Consider the following 26,393-nt stretch of genomic DNA (forward strand, 5'->3'; position numbering starts at 1 on the left):
TAGACCAGACACGTCAGGATAGTGTAGGTTTTGTGGAGGTGAAGTGATTACGCAGCATGTTGTTTGCGGGCTTTCAGTCTGTTTCGTGCTCTTGTAAGCATATCGAGGAGGGATTCTCATATGCAGTAGAAAAGTAATGGCTATTTTTGGATATCTGTCACAGGTTTTGACCCGCTCAGTTCCGGTCCTAATCCACAAGAATAGACAATGGGATAAAATCTGTATAAGTTGGGGGGTATGGCGAGCACCTCAAGTCAATTCTTACTTAGTTCCAGAGAAGAGCTTGAATGGTAGAGTCCACTATGAAGGTAACAGAAGGAGTAAGCGAAGGTGTACCTGTTCTAAGTATCTGGTGTACCTGACTCGCTGGATCTAGTCCACACTAGACCAAACCGAAACAGTCAATCAGAGTGCTTTCCCTTGGGGAGAGTAATCGGAAAATGCTGGACCTGGAATGATGGAGACGGAAGTGGGTGGGTGAATTGATTGAACTACCACTGACTTACCAGATTGGTAGTAAGCGGAAAGAGACCGTGGGCAAGGCAGCGTAAGTGGCGGGCGAGAGAAGAAGTTCTAAGTGGGCAGGAGGCAGATGGACGGAGGGGCTGCTCCCCACTGTGGAGTTGACACTAACGGGTTAGTGTGGCTCACCGCCAATAAAGACCGGCAGGAAAAGTCTCGGCAGCCTCGCAGGGCGAAGAGCGATAAGCCCCCCCGGCTTGCCCGAGCGGGTAAGGTGGGTGATGTTGGTTGCAGCCCCGGTCTCATGAGAAATGAAGAGGTTGTTACTGCATGGGCATCATGGTACGTGATTGGTACCAGCTGGTGTGTGTGATGAATGATTGATGATGAGGAGAATGTTTGGTAACAAGTGACTGGTGACACGGTCTCCCTTCACACCTGTCATGGTCTGAAGCAGCTGGAGATGAGGGTTTGACACGAGATCAAACTTATCCTGCATCCTCCATCTGATACATGCCACACGTTTGGCTGGTTACAGTATCTAGGCCTTCCATCTATCGAGTTATCTATCTCCAGGTTACACGGGAAATCTCCCCAGCGGTAGGTCAGATCGAGGGAACTAGTCTGGGGCAAAAGAGACAGGTGGTACTGCTGCTGATTGATGTTCGGGAGAAGTAAGAAAAGAATCGGCTACTTATCTAGTACATCGTGACTATCAATGGATGGATGGAATCAGGTCCCGGAGGAACCGGGAGGGAGAAGAGAAAGCCGAGTTGGAGAGCGGGTTCAACTTCTACGCGAGGTCACCAAGTGGGATGCCAACCAAGTACTCTTTGTCAATGCCAAGGGATGCTCGGGAAATGAAGGAAGAGAGGGGGAGAGAGTAAGCTGAGGATGTGTAGACTGTAGCTAGAGTACACAGCTGGTAAGAAGAAAAAAGAGGGACTAGAAACGGGCGAGAAGAGGAAACGAAGCAATCTAAAAACGAGAGTCCCGCTCTGCCAAGCCTTAAAATTGTTCGTTCCGCGAACGACCATGGATCCTCCCTCTTACTCTCTCTCTCTCTGTCGGTGCTTCCCTCCCTCTTACTTACTACTGACTAAACTAAAAGTTTAGTTGTACAGTGGCAGAGAAATAGGGAAAAAAGAGAGTTATTCGCACCATTCCCCGCCCGGTCTGATCCGTGCTTTCTGATTCCTTCGCCCCCGTCACCTTTTCCTGCGTAATCGCTTTCGTTTCGGGTGCTGGGCTGCATTCCCAACCTTCGCATCAAATCAAGCGTCACGATGCCGCTCGGGCACTGGGTCTCGGGCTTGGTTTTGGTCTTGGTATCCCTATCATCTTCATGAAGGAAATTCCCGGTCTTCTGGTCCCGGCCATTCGCCAGTCTTTGCCCAGACGCCCAGTCGTTCTTGGTTTTTTCTTGTCCCTCCACGCTTTTACTGCCTTGGGGTTTGGTTGCTTTGGTGGTCCGGCACTGCTGGGCTGAGAGAAACCTGGAGCTTCTCTTTTCTTTCCCCGTCTCTACTACTACTACTACTTACTTACTAGTCTAACTTCCCTACTACTTCTCTTCTCTCCCGCCCTTTCTTTTCTTGGGACGCATTTCCTCTTACCTACTTCCTACTTACTACTTACTACTTACTCCTCCCCTAACTCCCCGGTCTTTTCTCCTCTTCCTGACCGCATCCCCTCTTACCTTTTTACCTCTCTCTCTCTCTTTCTTTTTATTTTCCATCTTGAGCGGTTCCCTCGGTCAGTATTATCGGAGATCTTCCGGATAAACCATCCATTGCCTCTTCTGGTAAGCCCGGAACCTCTCTCTCTCTCACACCCTCCCTCCCACCTCATAGTCTACTTTCCTTCTCGATGGTTACACGGACCAACTCTTTTTCCTTTTTTTCTCCTCCTACTACCATCCCTTTTTCTTCCTTTTCCCCGGAACTTATCTCACGTCCAGCGCTCACCTAGGCATCTTGTCTTCCCCCTTGCAGGACGCACCCGCGAACGCCCTTGGAAACGACCGCGCCGCCTCGCCCCCCTCCCTATCTTCCTCCGTCCTCGCCTATTCTCCGCGGCCTCCGTCGCCCTCCAGCTCGGTCCGCGTTTCCTGATCCCCCGAGGTATGCGGGAACCCGGCGCGTTGGTTGATTACAGTTGAGGTGGATCTCCCTTGCTTGAATTGCGCATTGGTCCGATCGGTGGAGGTAATTTCGGGATTTACGGCGCCTGGTGCAAGGCTATATCGGGGTGAAGATCACGGGCTGCGCGGGGAGGAATTAAATCAAGCCATCCCGCAGCTCGAGCAAGCGCCCGCCGCACGACCTCTGTAGCTAGTTCGGGATCCCGTCCGCCCGTCGCAACCATGGCGTGGGACCATTTGGACATCGATAAGCCGCATCTGGCTTACATGATTCTAGGTGGCTTCACCAGTCTGTTCATGCTGTGCTCTTTGTTTGTCAAGGAGAAGCTGTACATCGGTGAAGCCACCGTGGCTACCCTTTGCGGTATCATTTTCGGGCCTCATGCGGCCAACCTGTTTAATCCCAACTCGTGGGGCAATGTCGACAAGATCACCCTCGAGTGCTCTCGCATCGTCCTGGTCGTCCAGTGTTTTGCCGTCGGCGTCGAATTGCCCAAGGCGTACATGGAACGTCACTGGAAATCGGTCTTTCTGCTGCTGGTGCCCGTCATGACCTGGGGCTGGCTGGTGACCAGTCTGTTCATCTGGTGGATGGTGCCTCCCCTCTCCTGGCTGGAGAGTCTCGTGTGCGCCGCGTGCGTCACCGCCACCGATCCCGTCTTGGCCTCGTCCGTCGTAGGTAAAGGTAAATTCGCGCGACGAGTTCCCAAGCACTTGAGAGACTTGTTGTCGGCAGAGTCGGGCTGCAACGATGGCATGGCCTTCCCCTTCATTTACTTGGGTTTCTACATCTGGCGCTACCGCCCTAATGCCGGGGAGGTGTCGCTCAACTGGTTCTGTGTGACCATCCTCTACGAGTGCGTGTTCGGCGCAATCTTTGGTTTCGTCATTGGCTACCTCGCGCGTCATTCCATCAAATTCGCCGAGCGCAAGGGCTTGATTGATCGGGAGAGTTTCCTGGTCTTCTACTTCGTCCTGGCCGTCTTCTGCGCCGGCTCAGGTAGTTTGCTGGGCATGGACGATCTCCTGATAGGTTTCTCGGCCGGTGTCGGCTTCAGTAACGACGGTTGGTTTACGGAGAAAACAGAAGAGTCGCACGTGTCCAACGTCATCGATCTCCTGCTCAACTTGGCCTACTTTGTCTACTTCGGAGCCATCATCCCTTGGGAGGATTACAACAACCCGGATATTGGGCTCGTGCCGTGGCGGCTCGTAGTCATCGCTCTCCTCGTCATTTTCTTCCGCCGCATCCCCATCATGTTGATGTTGAAACCGATCATCCCAGATGTGAAAACGTGGCGCGAGGCCCTCTTCGCCGGCCACTTCGGCCCCATTGGTGTCGGAGCCATCTTCGCTTCCATCCTGGCTCGGGCGGAGCTAGAATCGGACAGCACGGAGCCCTGGTCTGAGGCTGATTTGCCAGGTCCGGGAAGTTCTAATTACTATATCATACAGCTGATCTGGCCCGTCACCACCTTCATGGTCATCTCTTCGATCTTGGTCCATGGTTCATCCATTGCCGTCTTCACCCTCGGAAAGCGAATCAACACCTTGACCATCACGCTGTCCTACACCACCGCCAACGAGGAGGGTCCTTCTTGGATGAACCGCTTGCCCCGCGTGCAATCTCTTGCCAAGGGATCCATGTCGTTCCGGAAACCGGATGAGGACGAATCGTCGAATGAGCCGGAATATCCCCCGGGAACCCTGCCCCCCATTGGCGTACCAGGTAATTTCCTGCGTCGGGTTCGCGACGAAGATACGGAGTCGACGGGTGGGAAATCTGCGCGGAGGCGCCGCAGACGTCGCAGACGCACCGACGGCGCCGGTGGCCCGATCAGTCAGTCAGCTATCGCCCCTCAACGCCCGCTGGAGACGGAGTCGGATGAGCAAAAGGAAAAGAGGGATGAGTCCAGGGAGCGCGACAAGATCGAACGCGAGGCGTCCCCGCCCTCCAAGGAAGGCGATAAGTTTGGACGCGAACCTGCGCTCGAAGTGTATCTGGAAGGTCACAACATGGTTATGGAAGATGAAGAAGGCAACGTTCTCAAGGTTGAGGATATCAGTCATATGTCCACTGAGGAGCAACAGCGTCATATGGAAGAACAACGTCAGAAGTTGCAGCAACAATCGGATGAATACGCCAAATCCCGCAGCCAGCCTCATGGCAAGACTGAAGGAGAGGAGATTGAGCAGGCCGTTGGCGAAAAGACCGGGCACCCGCTGGACAAGGCTCGTAAGCGTTTCGGCCAGTGGATTGGACTTGGGAAGGGTCGTGCCGAAGACCAAGAGGTCAAGGAGGCCAGAAAGACTGAAGAAAAGAAGAAGGCTGAAGAAGCATCGAAGAAGCCTGCCAAGGCCAAAGGTCGCTCCGCTCACGCCTACCAGTTCGGAAACACCATCATTGTTGAGGACGAAGACGGAGAAGTCATCAAGAAGTATTCCATTCCTTCTGGGGATAAGCCTGAGACGGATGCCCCTGTTCGTCGCGGACTGACAAGGATGGGTACGTGGTTCGGTATGGAAGAGGAAGGCGAAACATCGCAGGCCGCCCGCAAGGCTGCGCAAGACGACTGGCTGGCGGATGATGGTCTGCGTTTCACCCTGGCTGATGACAATGATGTGGGCAAGAGAGGCGTCGAGCACAAGGGTCGCCGCATGACCAAACATGAATTTGCCCAACAGATTCGTAACCTTGGTCCCAAAGCACGTCGTGATGTGGTCGAAGAGACCGATGCCCCCGAGCGGGTCAAGAAGGCGGCTCGCCAGGAGGCTCAGAAGGCTGAATCGCAAGAGCGCCGCCGTTCAGACCCTGGAGTGGCCTCTCGGCCTACCCCTGCCCCTGCCCCTGCCCCTGCCCCTGCCCCCGTCGCCGAAGATGATGAAACTGGCACCGGAAGCGAATTCACGGACGACGAATCGGACGTGGAAGTGCCCGGCGACATTGCCGCTTCGTTGGCACGGTTCACACGTGGCACAGCAGCCGAGGAACGTCGCAGTTCCCACCTCAGTCCTACATCCACGTCTCCGAGATCGCGTCCCCGGTCACGACGGGATTCCGATGATGATGGCACGGAACGTATTCCGCCTGCTCAACTTCGCGAAGCGGCCGGACTCACTCGTCCTCCCCAGCAAGCGGATTTGGATGACACGGGTGAAACGCCAGCGGAACGCCGCCGTCGTCTGGCTGCGCTTGGTGAAATCAATGACTCGGAGGATTCCGACGATCCGGATGTTCTTCTAGAGGAAACGGACGATGAGGGCAACGATGCTGAAGCGAAGGTCTCCTTTGCCGACGGCACGAAGCCCCCAACCAGCAGACAACAGTCGGGCGAGAATTCCAGTGAGGGACAAGAGAATAACTCCCCATACAACCGACACAGTCGCAGTCAAAGTCGACGGAGCATCTCCTGGGGCGGCGAGAAAGGCCGTGAAAATTGAGACAAACCCACGAAAAATGCAGCAAACATAGAGTGAGGGAGAAAGTGAACTTTGGGCAGTGAAGCTGAAAGGGGAATTCTCTTGAAGGGGGTAATATAAGAGCCCAAGGAGAAGGGGGGCAAAAGAAAAGGGGAGGGCGGTGAAACCAAAGCCACTTGCGGTGTAGAAAGCTCTTCTTTTCTACTGAGCCAAGAATCAGCAGGTCCTTCCTAGAGCTCGGTTATGGGTTTGCTTGTTCTTGAGCATCTGGTGTTCGTTTTGCATGCATGGCTGGATGCGATCATGTATAGAGCGCGCTTTCACTTTTTTGTGTAACTACTTTACCCTTTTACTTGCATTTGTTTGTGACCCACCGCCTGCTGGTGCCCCGCGCTGTGCAACCCAGCCAGCTCAGCCCAGCTGCCTCTTGCTGTGGTGTACTGTGGATCAGTACTATTGCTACTGTTATTGACTGATAGAATGATGGATGGGATGGACTTGCTGACATGTGGTGCCTACGTTTAGCACCATGATCTTGTAATGGGTACGAGAAGTACATATATGACATAGTATACTATTTCTTTCATATCTTCACCACTTCTTTCATGTACAAATCAATCTTCTGCTCAGTAGTACATCAGTTCACCAGTGGGGTGGTAGTACTAAGTAACTACCTAGATAGTACCTACCACTAAAGCCACACTTGGTACTATCAGATTTTGATTTCTGTAGTAACGCCACAGCACTAAAATATACTTTCTCATGGCCCCCTTATCAACTAGCAGTAATACTAGAGATAGTAGTACTTAACAGACACCCCGGGCTTTCACACCCAGTTACATACTACTGGTAATAGTAGTAATTACTAAACTGCAGCGGGCATCATTACTACTACTGATAGAATAAGCTAGCATGTGAAGCCTAACCAGTAGTAGTACATGTCCAATAGCACATCAGTATATCTCTAGTCCATTCAAGCCATGACTATATGGGATAGATATACTTATTTATGTCCCTGAGGATATATGCCAGCCAGACTGGATACTAAGTAACTACTAAGTAAGTAGGTTGTTTGCCACAATGTAGAATACTAGTGAGTAAATACTGTAGTAATGACTAAAGGGTTTTTTATTCTTTTTAACAAAGACATGTAATAGAATAGTAGGTTCAGTTATTAGTATTCTCTAGTATGATTTAACTGACCACAGACTAGTTTATATGCCTTTAAGCGCTATTACTTTATACAGTCGATTGTGATATATGATTGGTAGTAAATTTCTGGAATGGTTGTGATTAGATAGGCAAGTATGCTGGGGGGAGAATGTAAGCCATCTACCTATGCCGAAATCTTTAAGATATGCATGGAGAATAATGACATCGACATCGAAAAGTACAAATCCACGATGAATGTTGCATGAATCCGGAAGTAGACATGATAGATCTAAAATAAAGGTAGACAGAAGTTTATTCAGAGAAATTAAGATGGTAAATAGTATGTGTTGAAACTCAGACATAAGGTAGCCAGTATGAAAGAAGAGATAGTAGTGCAGAGAGAAACCCAACAAATGCCACGCTGATTTATGAGCTTTTCCTATTCCGGGATCCCCAACACCGTAACACCGCTGATATGATGATGATGATATGAATCGAGACAAGGACAGAAGCCCGCATAAATGGTTTGAGAGAAGATCGAGAAGAATGGGAGGAATGAAATGACCCCATGTCAGGGTCCGGGGGTATCTCAAGCGACAATTAAACGTAATGATGCTTCCATCGAGAATAATGCTGCGGTGCGCTGCTCACAGCACACCGCCGGGCAGATTGATCTGTGCCTGTCGTCCCCCCTCAAAGCCGGCACTATTCGGTGCAGACCCTCCCCCGGAATACATGCCGCTATCGATGGGATGGACCTGCTTTCGCAACATAAACATGGGCTTGCGTCCTTCCTTTTCGAGCTGTTTGAATAAAATGAGTGGACGTTCCTCGAGCCCAAGACAACGTTCTTGATCACCGTATACAATGTATAGTGCATATTGTTTCCAATCTGCGTTGATATTGTATTTTTTGAGTGCAGCCGGAAGGACCTTGTGGCATGGATCGTCCATCGACACGCGGAAAGACTTGAAGATTTCCACACTAGGTGGATCCTGAGTCGCCCTTGAGTCTGAACGAGTGGGGATGTCGGGGCGCGTAGATTGTGTTGGTGTGGGGTTTAGACGATCCGGCCGCGACTGTGACGCCGCGGTATCGTCGTGGTGGTTGTGTGAAACATGGTTTATGCTGCTGGAACTCGGTTGTGTATATGCCCGGGAGGCTAGGGTCTGTGGAGCATATTGATTGCCTGGAGAGGTCGGGGACGGAATGCCTGGAGATAATTGCGACTTGCCGTTCAGCATAGTCAAGTGGGAGGAATTCGCGGTGGACGGATCTAGCCCTTCGCTGTACATGCGACCCTCGTGGATCGACGGAGGAATATGGGTAGGGGAGTTGGTTTTGGGTGTAGTGCCGCCAGTGTGGTTACGCTTGGAGAACGTCCGAGATAGGATACTTCCAGAACGATCCAACAGAGTGATTCCGGATGGCGATGTGAGCGTCGGCCCATCATGGTATCCTTCCGACCCGGATCCTGGCACAGAAGACGGCGGGGGCAACGGCTGCGACTTGTCTTTCGCCATCTTGAACACGGGCAGAAGCTCTTCGCGCAGTCGACGATATTCCTCTGCAATCCGTCGCATTTCTGACTCCATAGACATGATACGGTCGTCTCGTACGCGGATGGACCGAATCAACCGGGAAATATCGTCCTGAGTGGCGGTTTCGTTCATACTTTGGTCCGCGGCTACCGAAGTAAACACATTAGCAAGACAGATCACAGGCAGTATCTGCAAATCAGGGAAGTCATGGACATACAAAGAGGAATGTAGTGATCTGCATCAATTGGAATATCTTGCTTGACTTTCGTTTCGTACACACTCTTCAAGATAGTCAATCGATGTCCCACACTCGCGATCCCCATCTCCTTGAGTTCATCATGCTTCAAAGCAATGAGGGCTTCGCCGACGATTTCGTTTTCTGTTGTAACACAAACACCACGCAGTCAGTGACCCGGAAGTCTTAGCGCCTTTGTTGTGATCCCTTGGACTCACCTAAAAACGCGGCGCAGTATTGACGGAGACCAAGGGCGGCCACAAAGTTGGCACACTCCTCAGCAGTCCATTCCGTGATGATCGTTCGGGGCGATCGGGGATTCTCGTCCACATTGGCTAAAGTCGTAGGAGTATGCTCTGCTGACGGGAATTCTGATTCGGAAGGGGAGGCCTCGGAGTCGGTGGCCAGATGGGGGGAGGTAATCACGCTGCGCTCGTACTCGTCGTCCGCATCCGAGTCGGCATGATAGGAGGTATGGAGAGACATGACGAATGAATTCATTCAAGTAACGGTGACGACGCCCGGAGACACGTAGAGGAGGGGGCTGGGGAGGAGGACGTCGGACCGGCTAGCAGACTCAGCGAAGCGCCAGCCTCTAGACCCGAGACAAGTCGCCAAAGATTGAGCACAAAGGATGGGTCCGGTTGCACAGAAGGCGTTGAAGTTGTCAATCACGGACTAACGACCCGGATGAAGAGTGTTGGGAGCCAAACTTGGTCGAGCAGGCGTGCCACATGAACGGGAGGGACGGAAAGCGGGTGAGTTATGAGGACACCGACAGTGAAGATGGTCCGAAGGTGTGAAGCGCGGAGTTGATCAGGAGGAAAGTTGGGAGGACGGGGAATATTAAGAGAGAGAAGATGTGAAAAGAGCTAGTGGAGAGGAAGAAGGCGTAAAGAAGAGGTAGAAGAGACGAGGAAGCATGGAAAGCAGCCGTGATGGAAGAGGAGCGGAGGGGAGATCCTGAGGCCAACAAGGCATGCAGCGACAGCGAGAGCGGGGAAGCTCGGCCAAGTTCTGGGGGTCCAACCGGATGATGAGATGGGCCAAAGGGGAGGAGAAAATGAAGAACTACTCCCTCGTTGATGAATAGCTGGTTGGGCGACAATAATGAGAGATCAAAGACCACGAGGCAGGGCGACTGATGAACTGGGGTGGTCAAAAGAAGAAAGGGTGGACATCCACAGGCAGATGAGAGGCAGCGATGGACGAGAGCAACAGAACAAGAAGCTGGTTGGGCGCGGAGTCCAACGAACCGCCGAACGGGAAAACCAAGAGGCGCTTCTAAAGTTGGATCGCCACACGTGATGCCGGTCTGGACTCTCCGCTGCTCACTTTCCTTGTACATCCATCCATCCATTCTACATAGACAGTTCAGGCATCTCCATTTTAGCTCATCCCAGTGGGTTAAGTCAATATCCTTGGTCTTACCATATGATGGGGATCAATGGCACCTACGAAATCTACTGTCGGCCGTTTATCGGCTCAATCCGACCCCCTCTCCAGTAACTGGCTCCGTTAATGGATCCCTCATCCTTGCTTCGTTCCCAGCCCAGATGCTGGGCAAAATCACTTGGTGACGCATCTCGCAGACAGCAGGCGGATAGTCCACACAGAAAAAAAGTCAGGGTTGAAGAAAATAAATTAAAAAGGAGAGCCATCGCCGGATCCAAGCGCCAAACAATTGCTCCAAGCAGAAAACTGAAAACTGAGAAGAACAAATGGTGGAAACGGGGCCCCATCCCCTGGCTGAAGTTCCGTGCGATTTAATGAGGACACTAACGAAGCGCCCATCCTAGTGACCAGCACTATTATCACACAAATGCTACTAGTGTCGATGACTTGATGGGGGTTCATGCAAACCAGAAGCATCGCCCGGCAGACTTAACGGCCAGTGGACAGAGGGGGGGTTGGTTATGCCCACTATTATTCAAGCCAGGCGCTGTCAAAATTCAATAGTGCCGGAGCCTCGACGTTTTCGGATGCTATCTGGGTCCGAATCCTCCGCTGTCATCGTGCCATTCGTTCCCCATCTCGACGCTGAATTGTCGATGAATGTCCATGCAAGGACATCCATGGCTCCATCAGAAAAAAACTCTTTTCCACTTGTCTCCATCATCTTCCTCCCCTTGCCCCTTTTTTTTTTTTTCCTAGCAGTTTTTTTACCTCCAATCCACTCGGGCTTGGATGGCCGGTGCTATATTTAACTTTCCTCGGATACTATCGCCGAAGGGCTTTGTCTCCGTGTGCCTGACTCTCCGTAGAAGTCTATTTGCACCATCGATATCCCCACCTCAGCTAGTAGATACTAGATAGAGCTTACGTATAGTCGACGAGGGTTCTATGTGTAGGGAATGAATAATGACCGATTTCTACAGCAGATTGTAGACGAAGGCCGAGTCTAAAGTCTTGACCACCGAAATTCATCCGTTGCAGCTAAGAACAATTCATACTACGAACGGGTTCAATAACTGTGGAGCAGCCGGAGCAACACTTGCACGCTTGTGTTCTACTATTGAGCCGCCGCTATTGAGGCGGCAGTATAACACAAACAATCTATAACTTGAATAGTATCTACTCACCAACTCAGGAGATTTTCCATCGGCCACGCCGATCCCACCATCATCAGACGGGGGGACAAAATATCCGACCCATAGTAAGTAACAGCAAAATATCGCACGCATGAGAAAAAGCCAGCACCCTACTATATTCCTCACCCCCCTCACTGTGCGCTGTCCACATGAATCAAGGAAGCAACTACTAAGCGCCCGGATCTGGTCCATCCTGCATTGCGGCATGTGGACGACGGAACAACGGAACCATACCTGCCTTACCTCGTACATCTTATCAACATCCCTCCCTCCCCTTGCGAAGCTAGCACTAAGAACCAGGAATCCCGCAATCATGTGTTTTTTTTCTTATGCGGTTGTGACACCTCAATCCCTGGCATCTCGCAGCAAAAAAAAAACCTTACACGAACATGTGGGTGTGAGCCAGCCAGCCATCGTTCAAGCCCTCCTTGTTGCTTACATGCAGCAACTTAACTAATGGGAGGGAGATTATTTGTGCCTCGAGGGTAGTGGATCCCCATGTATGGCTACGTAAGTTTCGTATAATAAATGGTATATGTATACCCATACCCACCCCGGCGCAATGATTGCATTTTGGTCAAAGTCCATTTGATGCGCCAACCGCCGTTGGATGCTATTTATATCAGATGTACCCTGAATAGCCATGTTCAGGATACGCCCCCGCGTTCTCTCTCGCGCGCGCCTATTCACGCCTATAGTAGATGCAGTGCGGTGTGATGCGATGCGATGCGATGCCAGGCGGCTAACCTTCCGTAAGAATATCCGTTGGCTTTTTGTGACCGGAACTATCTAGGGCGTGGCAAACTTCCTGCATTGTGAGGAATCCTTTCCGGGACCAGCATCGCTTGATGATATCCCCAAGGAATAAAGGGTTCGTATTTGGGAGTTTGTCATCGGTCGGCCAGGTTTTATATGTCTTGGACACTGGATCATCGACTAGGTCGGTCTCGATGTCGGGGATAACATAGAATTTGAATTGCTTTCCGGTGATCACCTCGTACATCATCGAGCCGAAGCGCGCGATGTCGGACTTGACTGAAGCGAAGTCTTCAGACACAAAGATTGCCATATCCTCATTGTCCGCGACAATAGTAGATTCGGTAAAATCGCACATCTGGAGAGAAAGATCCTCATCAAGCAGGAAATTGCGTGTCGCAATATCGACCACCAATACTTGCCGCTCGTGTACTCGATGGATGATATGTGCAGCTTCCTGGAGCCATTGTAATCGTCGACTGTTGTCCACAGTATCATGGTGAGTATGTAGATAGCGGCTCAGTGGCTCAGTGAACCCTGGCGTAGGTACGGCATTCGAATCTCGGTGTCGGAGATGTGATAGGGCTTTACTACTCCTGGGACATGCCCAAGATGGCTGTACACATGCCCTTCATGTTTTAGAGATTGCTTGTTTAGCTCAGTCGTCTGCTCGTAGCTGATAATCATCGTCTCGGATGCACCCTCAGGCACAGTCCAAACATTGGCCGTTTGGACTGCAATGTCTCCGAAGCGTATCACGCGTCCAACTCGACCAAGCCCGATTAGCTCGGAATCATCGTTATAGCTCATTATATATGATCTCAACGAAGATAGTAGCTCTGTGGGTGGTGTCTAGTCTGTTGGCTGCAGGAGTTGTGCGCATAAGATAGAGCTCCAGCGGTCATGTGCAGCAGCAGCAGCAGCAGCTGAACAGCTTCGCCGTGAGAGATACCCTACCATTTGCACTTCACGTAATTAACCCCATTATAATCTACATTCTTAGAGTACTCCAGAAATTAACGACAAGCCTGACCACATTCATGCCATGACCTCTCAACATGGTCATTACTATATAGATTCCCGCTAATCAAAAGCGGCAACCCATCTTATCGGCGGTTCCTGCGCTGACCTCCGACGACCGCAAGGCTCGCCTTTCCCCGGACTAGGATTATTCTTCGCCCCCAAGTTCTCTCCTCAACCCCCCTCTTTCTCCCCTTCTTTTTCTACCTTTACACCTCTTGCTCCGACGCTCCCTATCACATCGCGAACCGGACAGGTAAAACACACAGAAAAATAAAACTCCTACCGCCCCCATGGACACCGCGAAAGCTACATCAACCCGCGCAATCTTTTCCAGAACCGTAGTTAGTACCCGCTAACCGATCGCGATCGCAGATATTGTACCCTCTCGTTTCGAACGAGCAAGTCGCACGCTACTATCGATTTGGGTTTTATATATACATATATACTTTGATACCTGTTGCGCTAGCTCGAACGCACTATTCTATCTCCCTTGGCTGGGTGACCTGACCACCGTCTATACGAAACGCAAGCGCTACACCTGGTTCCCGCTTCGCGCCGCGCCCACCTACTTACCTGTCGTCACCTCGATTCAACCAACCCTCCACCCCCTCAAGAAGCAACACCAACAATGCCCTCCTCGTCCTCCCCCAACCAACCCACCACAACCACCCCAACCTCCACCACCGACCTCGAATCCGACCTCCTCCTGCACCTAACCAGCACACCCGCGCTCGAAGACCTCCACGCCACACTCCTCAGCTCACTCCAACGTCTCGGATGGACAGAACGGATCCGGAAACTCGCGCAGGAACTCCTCAGCGGCGGACGATGCGAGCGATTCGACGAGGTATTCGAAGCGGTAGTAGCGTCCGCGGAGGGGAGGAAACATCCTGTCCTAGCAGAGGCGAATAAAGCGAAACAACAAAGCAATGGGAATAATAATAATAGTGGTGGGGACGAGGACGGTGGTAGCGGCATTGGGGATCTGGAGGCGTTTGATGTGAGGATTCCGTCGGCGGTGGTGGAGCAGGGGGTTAGGGCGTTGAAGGAGGTGTTGAGGGAGGTGGTGGTTGCGGAGGATGGGGGGGATATTTTGGGGGAGGTTGAGAATGGGCATAAGGAGGAGGGTGGTGGTGGTGGTGGGAGTGGTGGTAAGGGGTCGAAGAATAGTAAGGATGGAGGGGGGGAAACGGCGAGTCCGATGAAGAAGGTGAAGAAGGAGTCGAAGACGGGGAGTAGTAAGGTTAAATGAATGATATGTGGGTGGCTTGTCTGTATGGTGTGGTGTGGTGGTTCGTTTGGTTTCGTGGCTGGCGTGTTGGTATGGTGTTTTGGTTTGGTTTATCTATCTGGATACTTCTTGTCAGGCTATTGCTTACGGCGTTGCTTTGGTGGTTTACTACGGACGGCGTTGCATTATCCTGATACCAGCATGGGCATGTATGCATGCCTCATTATTTTGTACAACAGTTGGGGATTGTCTACCAAGACGTGCAATTCATTTACTCTTTAAGCTTAATATTATGGCACTCAGTATGCGAGACAGATATTCGCAATCTCAGAACGGGAAAGGAAAAGAAAAGGAAACTTGTAACCCAATACGAATTTCGACCGGGGCTATATCCCGGCCTCAAAACCCGCTGTTTCTAAGTAGTAGTAGTGCAGATGGATAACTAACTTGGAAACATGCAACCAATCTAGTCATAGAGGCTGTCGTCATTGCCGGCTTCACCAAACGTGTTGTTGTCCGTCACCTCACCCGCCGACGGGAAGCGGAAGAAGCTGCTGCCACCCGAGTTCTTCAGGCTCTGGGCAAATGCCTCGTAGCGACGGATCTCCACGTCGCTGACGGAGCGCCTGGCCGACTTCATCGCCTCCTCGAAGTGTGCCCGGGTAAGCTCCGGCACCGGGTCCTCCTCCTCGACCTCCTCGTCCTCCATCTTGACATCCTCGCCCTGGGCCTCACGCTGCTTCTGGCGCTCAATATCAGCGCCGATGGACTGCTTGATGGCGAGCTTGACAGCACGCTGGGTCACGAAGCCAAGATCAGCACCGGAGAATCCGTGGGTCTTGCTGGCAATGAAGGAGAGGTCGATGTCGCCAGCGATAGGAGTCTTGCGGAGCTGGGCCTTGAGGATGCTCTCACGAGAGGCCTGGTCGGGCAGAGGAACGTAGACCAGGGTGTCAAGACGACCAGGACGGACCAGGGCGGCATCAAGCTGCTCGGGTCTGTTCGTGGCACCAATGACGAAGACGTTCTTCTTGGAAGTCATACCGTCCATCTCTGTTTGGAAGTTAGCAACTACTCATGTACATCGAGACAATTAACTTACCAGTCAGGAGCTGGTTGACGACACGGTCAGAGGCACCGCCGGCATCACCGACAGAGCCACCACGAGACTTGGCGATGGAATCCAACTCATCCAGGAAGACAACGCAAGGAGCAGCGGCGCGGGCCTTGTCGAAGATATCACGGATGTTGCTCTCGGACTCACCGAACCACATACTCAGCAGCTCAGGACCCTTGACCGAGATGAAGTTGGCAGCACACTCGTTGGCCACGGCCTTGGCAAGCATGGTCTTACCAGTACCAGGAGGACCATAGAACAAAACACCGCGGGAAGGAGAAAGACCAAACTTCTGGAACTTCTCGGGGTGGTCGACAGGGTACTGCACGCTCTCGATGAGCTCGCGCTTGACCTCCTCCAGACCACCAATGTCCTCCCAACGGACGTTGGGCACCTCGACAACGGCAACCTCGCGGAGAGCGGAGGGGTTGGAGACACCGAGGGCGTAACGGAAGTTCTCCATGGTAACACCCAGAGAGTCCAGGACCTCCGCGTCAATGGTGTCCTCGTCGAGGTCAATCAAATCCATCTTCTCACGGATCTGCTGCATGGCGGCCTCAGAGCACAGAGAGGCAAGATCGGAACCGACGTAACCGTGGGTCTCGGCGGCAATGGTCTCCAAGTCGACATCATCACCCAGCTTCATGTTCTTGGTGTGGATCGAGAGGATCTCCAGACGGCCAGTGGGGTCGGGGATACCGATGTCGACCTCACGATCGAAACGACCGAAACGGCGGAGGGCAGGGTCGATGGAGTTGGGGCGGTTGGTGGCGGCCATGACAACCACGTTGGAGCGGGCCTTCATACCGTCCATCAGGGTCAGAAGCTGAGAGACGACACGACGCTCGACTTCACCGTTGGTCTTCTCACGCTTAGGGGCGATGGAATCGATTTCATCAATGAAGATGATGGCAGGGGAGTTCTTCTCGGCTTCCTCGAAGGCCTTGCGCAGGTTGGACTCGGATTCACCGGCCATCTTGGACATGATCTCGGGACCGTTGATCAGGAAGAAGAAAGCGCCAGTCTCGTTGGCCACAGCACGAGCCATCAGAGTCTTACCGGTACCCGGAGGACCGTACATGAGGATACCACGGGGAGGCTTGATACCGATGGACTTGAAGAGCTGGGGGTGGCGAAGGGGCAGCTCGACCAACTCACGGATCTGAGCCATCTGCTTCCTGCAGCCACCGATGTCGTCGTAACCGACCTCGTTGAGGTTGCCCTCCTCATCCTCGCGCTGGATCGGCTCACCCTCGCAGTGGATGATGGTATCTTGGGCAACGATGCCATACTCTGGGGGATCCACCTCAACAACCTTGAATTCCACTTGTCTCATACCACCTCTTACTGTGAACAGGTCTCCCTGTCTCACGGGTCTGTAGGCTTCGCGGAAGTAGGGGGCGAGGTAGACATCGAAAAGGGAGCCAGTGAGGCCCTCAACGGTGTCGGCGATGGGGAGAACGGCAATACGCTTGGCCTGTAGATGAGAACAAGTGAGGTCAGTAAAAAGTCGCCTGGATACCGCCGAGAGCAGTAGGACTCACGTATTTGATGTCGGGGCAGGGGTGGACGGTGATGATATCGCCGTGCTTGACACGCAGGTTGTGTCTCACAACACGGTTGATGCGAGCGCTTCCATCATCGAGATCATCATCGGCCAAAACAATCAGAACGGTGTCCTTGCGCTTCTTGCCCTTGACGAGGACGGTGTCACCCCGGAACAGCTGGAGGGTGTCCATTGTGTTGTTGGAGAGAGCAATAACGGAGTTGTCATCGTTGACGGCATCGGTGACACTAGCACCCAGACAGTCAGTACCCAACCAGTATCCCCGCACCAAGGCCAGAGCTAGCTTACATGAGGGAGTTGGGCTTCTTCTTCTTCTTCAAGATAGCCGTCGAGGTGTCGAGTTCCTATTTCGCGATGGTTGTTAGTATTCGCCATCAAGGTCCCTTCCCGTTCTGCAGACAAAAGTCTTTACCTCTTTCTTGTCGGCGCCGGAGGCGTCACTGTGCGATGAGGTTAGCTTCTTGGAACGATGGAGAAGTTGATGCCAGAGGTTCCATCACGTACTGGAGGTTCACCCTCTTCTTGTCGTGGGTGTGATCGGGTTCTGCGCTCATCTTGAGGGGAAGCTGGATAAGGCGCGTAAAGCAACGTAGACACTTGGGTACGTATCAAGGACTGTCGCTGTACCGGATTTGGTGAAGCTCGGCAACAGGGACAAAGCGGAAAATGAAGGGTGATAAGAAAACGAAACAGAGATACAAATCCCACCAGACCGAAAGAGATGGCGGAGGGAGGGAAATAAATTGACAGGATGAGATGGAATGGCAGAGGGGGAGGGAGTTGGAAGTGAGATCGGAGGATGGCAGAGAGAGCTCCAGTTAAGAGGTGACGATAGTGCCAGGCCCTACCGGGGCTTGATGACTTAAGCTGTTGCAGATTCACGAGCCACCAAACCCGGTTGCCGCCACCGCCTGGGGAGGAGAGAGAAGCGTATGGAAGCCGGTCGTATCCACTCTTGATCGTCCCCCAACTAACCACTACTACAATTAACTAGTATTTATCTGGGGTCAACTAATTTCAGGTGTTTCTACTCCGTCGTTGCTTTATAAGCCATGATACTTTTGCACAAAATGAGTCACTGTGGCTGCTCCCCTCTCACTCTGCTGTGACTGTCGGAGATATGCGTGTGCATTGCACCGCCCGGTAACACTGTGCCTGTGTCTGTACCTCTGCCTGAGGCAGCTATCCTCCCTGCATGCATGCACAGAGTGCTTCTATGACAGCCAGAGGGCATGGCATCAGTCAGCCTGGACCAGCCCAGGCTGTCTCTGCCTCTGCATCACCATGCCCAAGGCACTGTCAGGACAATAGCCTTGTGGTGGGCGGCGACTGCCTTGCCGGCAACTTGCTGCCTATGAACGGAACTTCCCTATTCGGCAGACAAGGGTATACATGTACCATCGAACTGACCAGAGCCGTGTGAACCTGTCTTCCGCCCAGTTGGCGAGTTCATCAGAATACTGCTCCCTTATATAGTGCTATGTGCACACAGGGCTATGTTTGCACGCCGGGGCAACAGCTTGACCAGTCCTGGTGACTCGAGCAAATGAGTATTCACAGCAACAGCCTGTCCGACATGGCCATCAGTATATAAGTTTCTGTTAACGGCCTTGTATAGCTATATACCCATCACCTTTCCATTGCCATCTCTTTAGCTAACCTCCCTCATGAGTGAACGTTAATCACACTGAGACATTTCCCGCAACGCAACACGAGACTCTCCATCAGGGCACCACTGATACTACTACTGATAGATCGTTTGCTTGCCTTATTTGGTTAACTTGTCCCACTCTAATAACTCTAAGTCATGGACGATAAGGCTGATTACCCCTCGGACTTCCTGCAAGCGCGAAACAACACCTTGACAGACGATGAGGTAAACCATCTGCTCGAGAAGCCAGGCTGCGCAGCTCGCTTCGTCTACGGAGTCCTAATGCTCCCCACGGCACTAAAATACTTCCTCGACATGCCGCAGACCACGGACATCGCCAAATACATGATGCACGCAACTGTGTACGGGTTCAAGCTCTACCACTTCGGCCCGGACAGCACACCCGTCATGCTGCCCTCAGAGGACCCTCAGCACCGAGTCGAAGGGATGCTCATCCTCGGGTTGAATGAAGAACATCGCAACAGGATCTACGAATATGAGAGCGGGCTCATGAGGCTTGTCGATGTGCGGGCACATGTCACTCAGCTGGACTCGTTCGAGGGCTACGATATTAGCAGTGTGCGGATTGTCGATGCGGGGGCGTTCGTCTGGAACCAGGAAAAGGAGGACGAGGGGATGAATGAGCTTCCGTCGACAGAACAAGGTCTATATACCTGGCCTATAGATGGAATTTTGTGTAGCCAGATATATCAGAATATGCTTGCGGCTCAGCGCGCGTCGACGATCGATTTGGCGAGAACGTCGGCACCGGATGCTTAGGGGGTGGTCCAGCTTCGCTGGGAACATGGATCAAAGGAGTAGACGTTCTGGCTTGGTTACTAGGCGTTTGGTCGGTTGAAGGATCTAGACTGTCCATTTGTACGACAACTATGACTTGCTTGGTGTCAGGCGTTGGCTTGGTAAATGATTGGATGTGTTACATGGATAGATGAGACCCTTTCCTAGCATAGCAAGCTAGTAGAACTATCCGTCTTCCCATCCCGATCTATATCTATAGTATACCACCCTGCCAAGAACAACCAGGAAAAGAAAAAGAACCATATGCTATAATCGCTCAATACAACATGAAACCCACCACAATCCCAACCCCTACTACAACCCCGTAGCGACCCAAGAATCCCAAACCTCCCAAGCCCCCGCCATGAAACTAACCAACCCGGTCAAATGCTCGGGGAACCCAATACCCTTCTCAAAGCACCAATGAAGACACAACGGCGCCCAACAAAGATTATTAACGAGACTCTTCCTCCACGCCCGAATCTCCTTCCTCAACGCCTCCCTCTTCTCCTCCTTCCCCACAACTCCACCCTCCCCCTTCTCCACCTCCATCTGTTTCCTCCTCCTCAACACAGTCCCCCTCCAAAGCACAAAGAACTGAAAGAAAATATGTCCAAACCACGCCCTCGTACTCCAAATATACCACTTATCAATCCCACCCCACCGATCCACAAACCGCTTCGACACGATCCCCTTCTGCGCAAGATATCCCACGTTCTCGAGCGCCTGGTAGATGACGTTCACGAACACCTGCAGCAATGTCAGGATGTAGAGGGGTTTATCTGCCGGTGGGTGTTTCAGGGTCTGAGAGCCCCATGTCCAGAGGGGGAAGAGGCCGAGGAGGCGCAGGGTGAAGCGGGTTTCGGACATGAGGGAGGAGAGGGCGAGGAGGGGTGATTTGGAGGAGGATGTGGTAGTGTTGGTGGGAGGTTTAGGGTTGTTGCGTAGACGAGCGAGCAGGCTGAGACGCGCTTGGAATGCGATCCATGGTGCTGAGGAGAGAATGTGGTGTAGTGTGTGTGCGAGGTAGCCTGTTACTGCGAGGACTCGTTCTTGGCCGGCGGCGGTGGATATGAGTCTGTTGTGTGTGGGGGGTGTCGGAGTTAGTGGGATTGAAGCTCGGAGGTGCTTAATTTGAGGATGTTGCAAGGAGCGTTACTCACCTATCGAACCGGTCGATTGTCCGGTCTGTCGCCTTGAGAGCTGCCAGCAGCTGTTGGCGGCGACGTCCAGCGCCGGTTATTGACGATACCGGCGAGCAGTTGTCCTGCGGGGGGTTCCCCTCATTGTTGCGTTTTTCGTTGTCCGCGACAGCAGCGGGTGGAGAGGAGGGTTCGGGGTCGGTCATAGTGGTTTCCTTGCGGTGGTGACTTATGTCGACATTGCTCAGGTCTGCGGACACTGGGGAGTTCGGGGACTTTATTGTCATTGGGGGGAAATAGAGCGAGCGTGATCGTCAATCAAGCATCTGACCAGCAGCTGCGCTTGGCGCGGTGCCGAGGTTCGGAATTGGCTCGGAATGATGGGTCCTGGTGGATGGATGGATGGACCTGCCGCGGTTGGGGGGATGCCGACGGTGTGGGTTTTTTTACAGATTAGATGGTGATTAGATATTGAAGTAAGTATCCCCAATTTCAACACTTAGATAATGACAAATCGGAGAGTCCATTTCATTTATTCTTGATGATTAATTAGTTACTGAGAGAAGTATTTTTGCTGATTATTGATTGACCTGTCGACATAATCTGATCAGGAATATGAGAAACTATTACATGAAAAGGAAATTTTCGTACCCCCACATTAGTTACTTAAGGAAAAGTAGTAGTTTTCACGCAGGAACTAAGATTCCGTGCTCATCCCGCGAAGAGCGGAACATCGTAATACTAGTAGTAGCAACTTGATTGTCGTCACCACTGGCTGAATACCTTTCTGGCTGTATGCCAATAATATTTGTTGCTTTGTGGGCGCTCGTATCTTTTCGTCGATCATTACTTCAGGAACGGTGTTCTCTGTCCTCTTCTGCACGAGACGCGAGATCAAGGAGACAACCACCCGACTCGTCATCTTCATCGTCCTCGTCGTAGTCTTCATCAACATCGTCCTTTTCATCTTCATGACCTCTTCCGGACCAATGATCTTCTTCGTATTCCTCATTCACGGTTGCCGGGACTCTAACCATTGGACGTGGGGGGCGAGAACTGACATTCGGGCGGCGGGGATGCTTGTTAATACTGTTCCATGCGCCTTGGGCCGTCGCTAGATGTCTTGAGATAGTAGGGGTCCGTCGAGACGTTCCAGATGGTCCTGCTTGCGACGGACCTGCTTGCGACGGACCTGCTTGCGAGTTCCTAGCGCCTGAACTGGTGGAAAGTGAGCCAGAAGAACTGTCACTTGCCATGAGCCACTCGGGAATTTCAAGATGCGGAGGCGGAGGGGGCGCGGTGAGTGGTGCAGCAGACGGCTGAGTATTCAGCTGAGCAGATGGAGTAGCGAGTGGTTCTGTAGATCGAGCAACAGCTGATGCGGTAGGAGGGGCGTTGGTAAAACATCCAGCAACGGACCCAGCAACTTGGGCAGTAAGAACCGGAAGAACAGTGGTAGTCGGTTTGACATGTTTAGACGAGCCGGAACTATTGGTCGCCTTATCCACAAGCTTCTTCAGCAGGACCGATGGTGATTTACTGTCCTCAGCGAGCGATGTGCTTGATTCAGCTCCGGGACGAGATGGTGAAAAACGTCGGAGACCCAAGTTCCTGACAATGTTTGCATCCGATATGATGCGGTCACGCAGGTCCCACTGACTGGGAGCTCTGACAGCTGTGTCTCTGCACACCTCGTTAATGCTGCCCCATGCTCGTTCTTGAAGATGAGGTGCACAGCTGTAGCAGGCGCGATGGCTGCAAGGAGGGTAGACTGACGATTGTAGCAAGGGGCGGTCTTCGGCAAACTGGTCTGGATCGGGATTTGAGACGTCTTCGACAAGGTCCACATGGGGGTTCTCGTCGTCATCGTCATCGCCTATGCCATAGATGACTTCTGTCACAGGGAAAGCAACAAGATGTTCGGAGTGTTCTGCGGCAACTGTCTGCAGGACCCTAATTTTCTGCCACATCAATATTCTCTTCTGTATTTCCGTGTAGTGACCAGCCTTGATGGCGTCGGATATCCAAGGACTGAGGACGGGGGCCTGGCCAGGATCCATGCGGTGGGAGAAGCCGGTAATATCTACACCACAACGATAGAACCAACCAAGCGCCGGGACAAGGCCGCAGGACTCGCATGTCTCGTGCTTGTCAAGTGCATGCTCATGAACGACGACATCGTGTTTGCAATAGGGGTCACCGCAAGCTCTAGATTCGTCCTCATTCCACCCCGAGAACGGAGGGAACAGACGGGGTCTGCCGTCCTCTCGTCGAGCCACAAGGTTGAAAAACGGATCAACAACCGGTTCGAAAGTAGCATGCTGATCCCATCTCACAGACGAAGGCTCGCTATTGGGGGGTGGGAGGAAGACTAGCTGAGAGGGTGGTGAGTCTGACCTTTCCGAAGCGCTCTCCTGATGTTCCTCCTCGTCCACAGGTAACCTAGAAGACATGATTCTTCAAGTATTGAGATGACCTGGTATGATACAACGATGAAAATGAAGAATCAAAGGATGAATTCTGATGCTTTAGAAGTTTCCTGTGAGGAAAGGAAACACGTCTGAGTGTTCGTTGAGACATCGTGTGAGATGTGGACGTGTTAGGCCTCTTCACCACAGACCGGGTCCAACTGTCTCGGCACTCAAACGCTTCAAACGAGCATTTGCAATTAGATGCTTGCCAGAACGGTAGCAGAAGCATTGTGAACGCTAGGTAAACGTGCACATGGCCTACAGATTGGGAGTGCCATAAAGGCAAGGCCTAGGGCTGTGATGAAGCATTCATCTCTATATAAGCAGCATTATATGAGCTACATTTTCTACCTGTGCAGTTGTTAGTGGATAGGAACTGTGCACAGCAGATATGGAATCAGAAAAATACCCAAGATGAGTGTTATATTGAAAATAAGCTCGATTATTTTCTGTTCCTGGCTGCACTCGGCGTGCACCTTTTGGGCCAGTGCCTTTCCTCTTAGGGTATAGACCATCAGGAAATACCGGATTTTTGAGATAAGCCTGAAAAGCGGTCATAATGAGATCAATACTATATATAAATATATTCCAGAGTCAGATAATGCCTGGAAAGTGCAGAGAATCATAGCAGATCTAGCGAGGCATCGGAAAGGTGGACATGGGAACCCTTAAGATAGATGCTTGCCCGCATGTCGGAGCTGACCGAAAGGCGGGCAGCCCGAGGCCGCGGGTATTAAAGCGGCGACATTCGCCATTTGCCGATGAAGTGACCGACGGTGAAATTATTATTATTGTCTTTAATTATTGACTGCTTTCCTCCTCCACATTCCCAACAGCAACAATACTTTAATCACTGCTATCTACTATCTATTATCTACTCACTCACTAGTCGAATTGACTTGACTAGCTGTGTTTGGTGAAGTTGGAACTAGATTCCTGTCTCCTGTCAGCTTAGGGCAGGTGTTGGTCCATCCATTGAATTGATCCGTGGATTAACTATTATTATTATTGACTGGGTCTCTTAACTGCTCTTATCCGCGTTGACCTTCCCCATATTATTGTCTGTGTTGCTGCATCTCATTTCCAACTCGCTCAGGAACTCTTCCGACCTCGGTAAGCTTTGGCTCATCTTCCCGAACAAACCAGCCTCCTTCCTTTCCCTTGACTCGTTCCCGTTCGTTCCTTAGCCTCGTTAAGTTACTAGTTGTTTTGGCTGGCGGGTGCTGTTGCTGCCCATCAACAAATCATCCATCAGCCAACAATCTCATCTCCCTCTCCCCCCCCTGCTCCTCCTTTTCCCTGCCGTTCTATGCGGGACAGCGCATCTTCCGTCGCCAACCCCATGTTTTCCACCTAATCTCAAATCTCACCTCACCTCTGTCTGTCTGTCTGTCCTACCTTCTTTCCCCAAGCCCAAAACTCACTTCATTCCTCTTCCTCTCGTTCTCCCATCTCCACCAAATCTCCATTGTGGTTCTCACCCCACTCCCTTGTCTGGCTTGGCTGACCGTGTCCCGTAATATCCGTAGCTGCCGTCTTCCGTGACTTTATCATCTTCTGGCTCCCGTCCTTCTTAATTGACCATATCGCGCGCGCTTAATCTTCTTCTCTTTCCTCACCTTCAGCCTCACCCACACCCTCACCCACACCCACCAGATCAGCAAAAATGTCTGCCAAGTTCCAGGACGAGGCCGTCACCTCGATACGGGAGGATACCAAGGAATTGGTCCACAAGGTTGGAAACCGGTTGACTGGCGATGGCTATCTCGCTGTATGTTTTGCGCCTGTGTAATCGCACCCCCGATGCGTGTTTACAGTCCACTGATTGAGACAATGCGCGTCCATTATAGCTCTACCTTCGCCAACTGCAGTCGAACCCCCTGCGCACTAAAATGTTGACCTCCGGTGTCCTGTCCAGTTTGCAAGAAATCCTGGCCTCGTGGATCGCCCATGATGTCAGCAAGCACGGTCACTACTTCAGCGCCCGCGTCCCCAAGATGGCCCTCTACGGAATGTTCATCAGCGCCCCGCTGGGCCACTTCCTCATTGGAATTCTGCAGCGGGTCTTCGCTGGCCGGACGAGCATCAAGGCCAAGATCCTGCAGATCCTCGCCAGCAACTTGTTGGTATGTTCGATCTGAAACTCCCTTCTGACGTGCGCCTGGAATGCTGACGCGACGCAGGTCTCCCCCATCCAAAACGCCGTGTACCTGTGCTGCATGGCAGTTATCGCGGGCGCGCGCACCTTCCACCAGGTCCGCGCTACCGTGCGGGCCGGTTTCATGCCCGTCATGAAGGTCAGCTGGGTCACCTCGCCCATCGCGCTGGCCTTTGCCCAGAAGTTCCTCCCCGAGCACACCTGGGTGCCTTTCTTCAACATTGTCGGGTTCGTCATTGGAACCTACGTCAACACGCACACCAAGAAGAAGCGTCTTGAGGCTCTCCGCAAGGTAAATCAGCTACGTGACGATCCCGACGCGACCAGTCGCTAACCTTAGCACGACAGCGCTACGACCAACGCCGTGGACCCGGTAGCGAGTACGACAAGGGCGACTACCGGTAAACGATGTAAATATACTGTTTCTAGCTTATGACTACCGATAGGACAGTGTGGACTTTCCAATAATGGTCAGTTGAGGCAGTCCGTTCACTCGGGTACGTCTTCCGAACCCGAGAGACTGCCGGAATGAGCGGCTGCCTCGGCCCAGCCACCTTATCGGAAAGTCCACCCTTTCCCTGTCATCCATTTCATTACCCCCATGACATCCTAATCTGACCCGGATATACCCTCTGATGATGGAGCTCTGGCGTCGAGATGAAGATATGTTTGCCCTGCCCCTGTTATGATGAATATGTTTTATCGTTTCTATTCTCTATTTCCTTGGCGACACAACCCACCATGCTGCATACCTCTTCTGTCTATCACTGTCGCCATAGTTTCATACCGATAACAAAATACCAAGATTTAAAGATTCCCTACACCATCCCTTACCATCATGTAATAGTAATAATCATAAACCCATCCCATTTATCTACCTAACCGTCATGTAGACAACTAGTCAAATCTCACATCAAGAATGATTAAGAAGACGA

General features: G+C 52.0%; 8 protein-coding genes across 8 annotated transcripts; 4 read left to right on the top strand and 4 right to left on the bottom strand.

Annotated features, from left to right (window-relative positions):
* Window positions 1-2,827: 2,827 nt before the first annotated feature.
* AKAW2_30146S (Na+/H+ antiporter Nha1) lies at window positions 2,828-6,046 on the top strand (the record flags this gene model as incomplete). Its single annotated transcript, XM_041686627.1, has 1 exon — window positions 2,828-6,046. One exon carries the CDS (start codon window positions 2,828-2,830, stop codon window positions 6,044-6,046), a length of 3,219 nt encoding a protein of 1,072 aa, XP_041540593.1.
* A 6,240-nt stretch (window positions 6,047-12,286) lies between these two features.
* Window positions 12,287-12,658, bottom strand: AKAW2_30147A (uncharacterized protein; the record flags this gene model as incomplete). The annotated part of the gene is made up of 1 exon (XM_041686628.1): window positions 12,287-12,658. The coding sequence occupies one exon, from the start codon at window positions 12,656-12,658 to the stop codon at window positions 12,287-12,289; it is 372 nt and encodes a 123-aa protein (XP_041540594.1).
* A 1,293-nt stretch (window positions 12,659-13,951) lies between these two features.
* On the top strand, window positions 13,952-14,575 carry AKAW2_30148S (uncharacterized protein; the record flags this gene model as incomplete). The annotated part of the gene is made up of 1 exon (XM_041686629.1): window positions 13,952-14,575. The coding sequence occupies one exon, from the start codon at window positions 13,952-13,954 to the stop codon at window positions 14,573-14,575; it is 624 nt and encodes a 207-aa protein (XP_041540595.1).
* A 445-nt stretch (window positions 14,576-15,020) lies between these two features.
* Window positions 15,021-17,410, bottom strand: cdc48 (AAA family ATPase CDC48; the record flags this gene model as incomplete). The annotated part of the gene is made up of 3 exons (XM_041686630.1): window positions 15,021-15,607; window positions 15,657-17,148; window positions 17,216-17,410. 3 exons carry the CDS (start codon window positions 17,408-17,410, stop codon window positions 15,021-15,023), a joined length of 2,274 nt encoding a protein of 757 aa, XP_041540596.1.
* Window positions 17,411-19,045: 1,635 nt separating this feature from the next.
* AKAW2_30150S (gamma-glutamylcyclotransferase family protein) lies at window positions 19,046-19,669 on the top strand (the record flags this gene model as incomplete). Its single annotated transcript, XM_041686631.1, has 1 exon — window positions 19,046-19,669. One exon carries the CDS (start codon window positions 19,046-19,048, stop codon window positions 19,667-19,669), a length of 624 nt encoding a protein of 207 aa, XP_041540597.1.
* A 333-nt stretch (window positions 19,670-20,002) lies between these two features.
* AKAW2_30151A (uncharacterized protein) lies at window positions 20,003-21,116 on the bottom strand (the record flags this gene model as incomplete). The annotated part of the gene is made up of 2 exons (XM_041686632.1): window positions 20,003-20,765; window positions 20,851-21,116. 2 exons carry the CDS (start codon window positions 21,114-21,116, stop codon window positions 20,003-20,005), a joined length of 1,029 nt encoding a protein of 342 aa, XP_041540598.1.
* Window positions 21,117-21,680: 564 nt separating this feature from the next.
* On the bottom strand, window positions 21,681-23,282 carry AKAW2_30152A (uncharacterized protein; the record flags this gene model as incomplete). Its single annotated transcript, XM_041686633.1, has 2 exons — window positions 21,681-22,512; window positions 22,606-23,282. The coding sequence occupies 2 exons, from the start codon at window positions 23,280-23,282 to the stop codon at window positions 21,681-21,683; spliced, it is 1,509 nt and encodes a 502-aa protein (XP_041540599.1).
* A 1,684-nt stretch (window positions 23,283-24,966) lies between these two features.
* On the top strand, window positions 24,967-25,863 carry AKAW2_30153S (Mpv17/PMP22 family protein; the record flags this gene model as incomplete). Its single annotated transcript, XM_041686635.1, has 4 exons — window positions 24,967-25,071; window positions 25,151-25,426; window positions 25,484-25,750; window positions 25,807-25,863. 4 exons carry the CDS (start codon window positions 24,967-24,969, stop codon window positions 25,861-25,863), a joined length of 705 nt encoding a protein of 234 aa, XP_041540600.1.
* Window positions 25,864-26,393: the final 530 nt, after the last annotated feature.

This window comes from Aspergillus luchuensis, chromosome 3, assembly GCF_016861625.1.
Source record: "Aspergillus luchuensis IFO 4308 DNA, chromosome 3, nearly complete sequence".
NCBI lineage: Eukaryota > Fungi > Ascomycota > Eurotiomycetes > Eurotiales > Aspergillaceae > Aspergillus > Aspergillus luchuensis.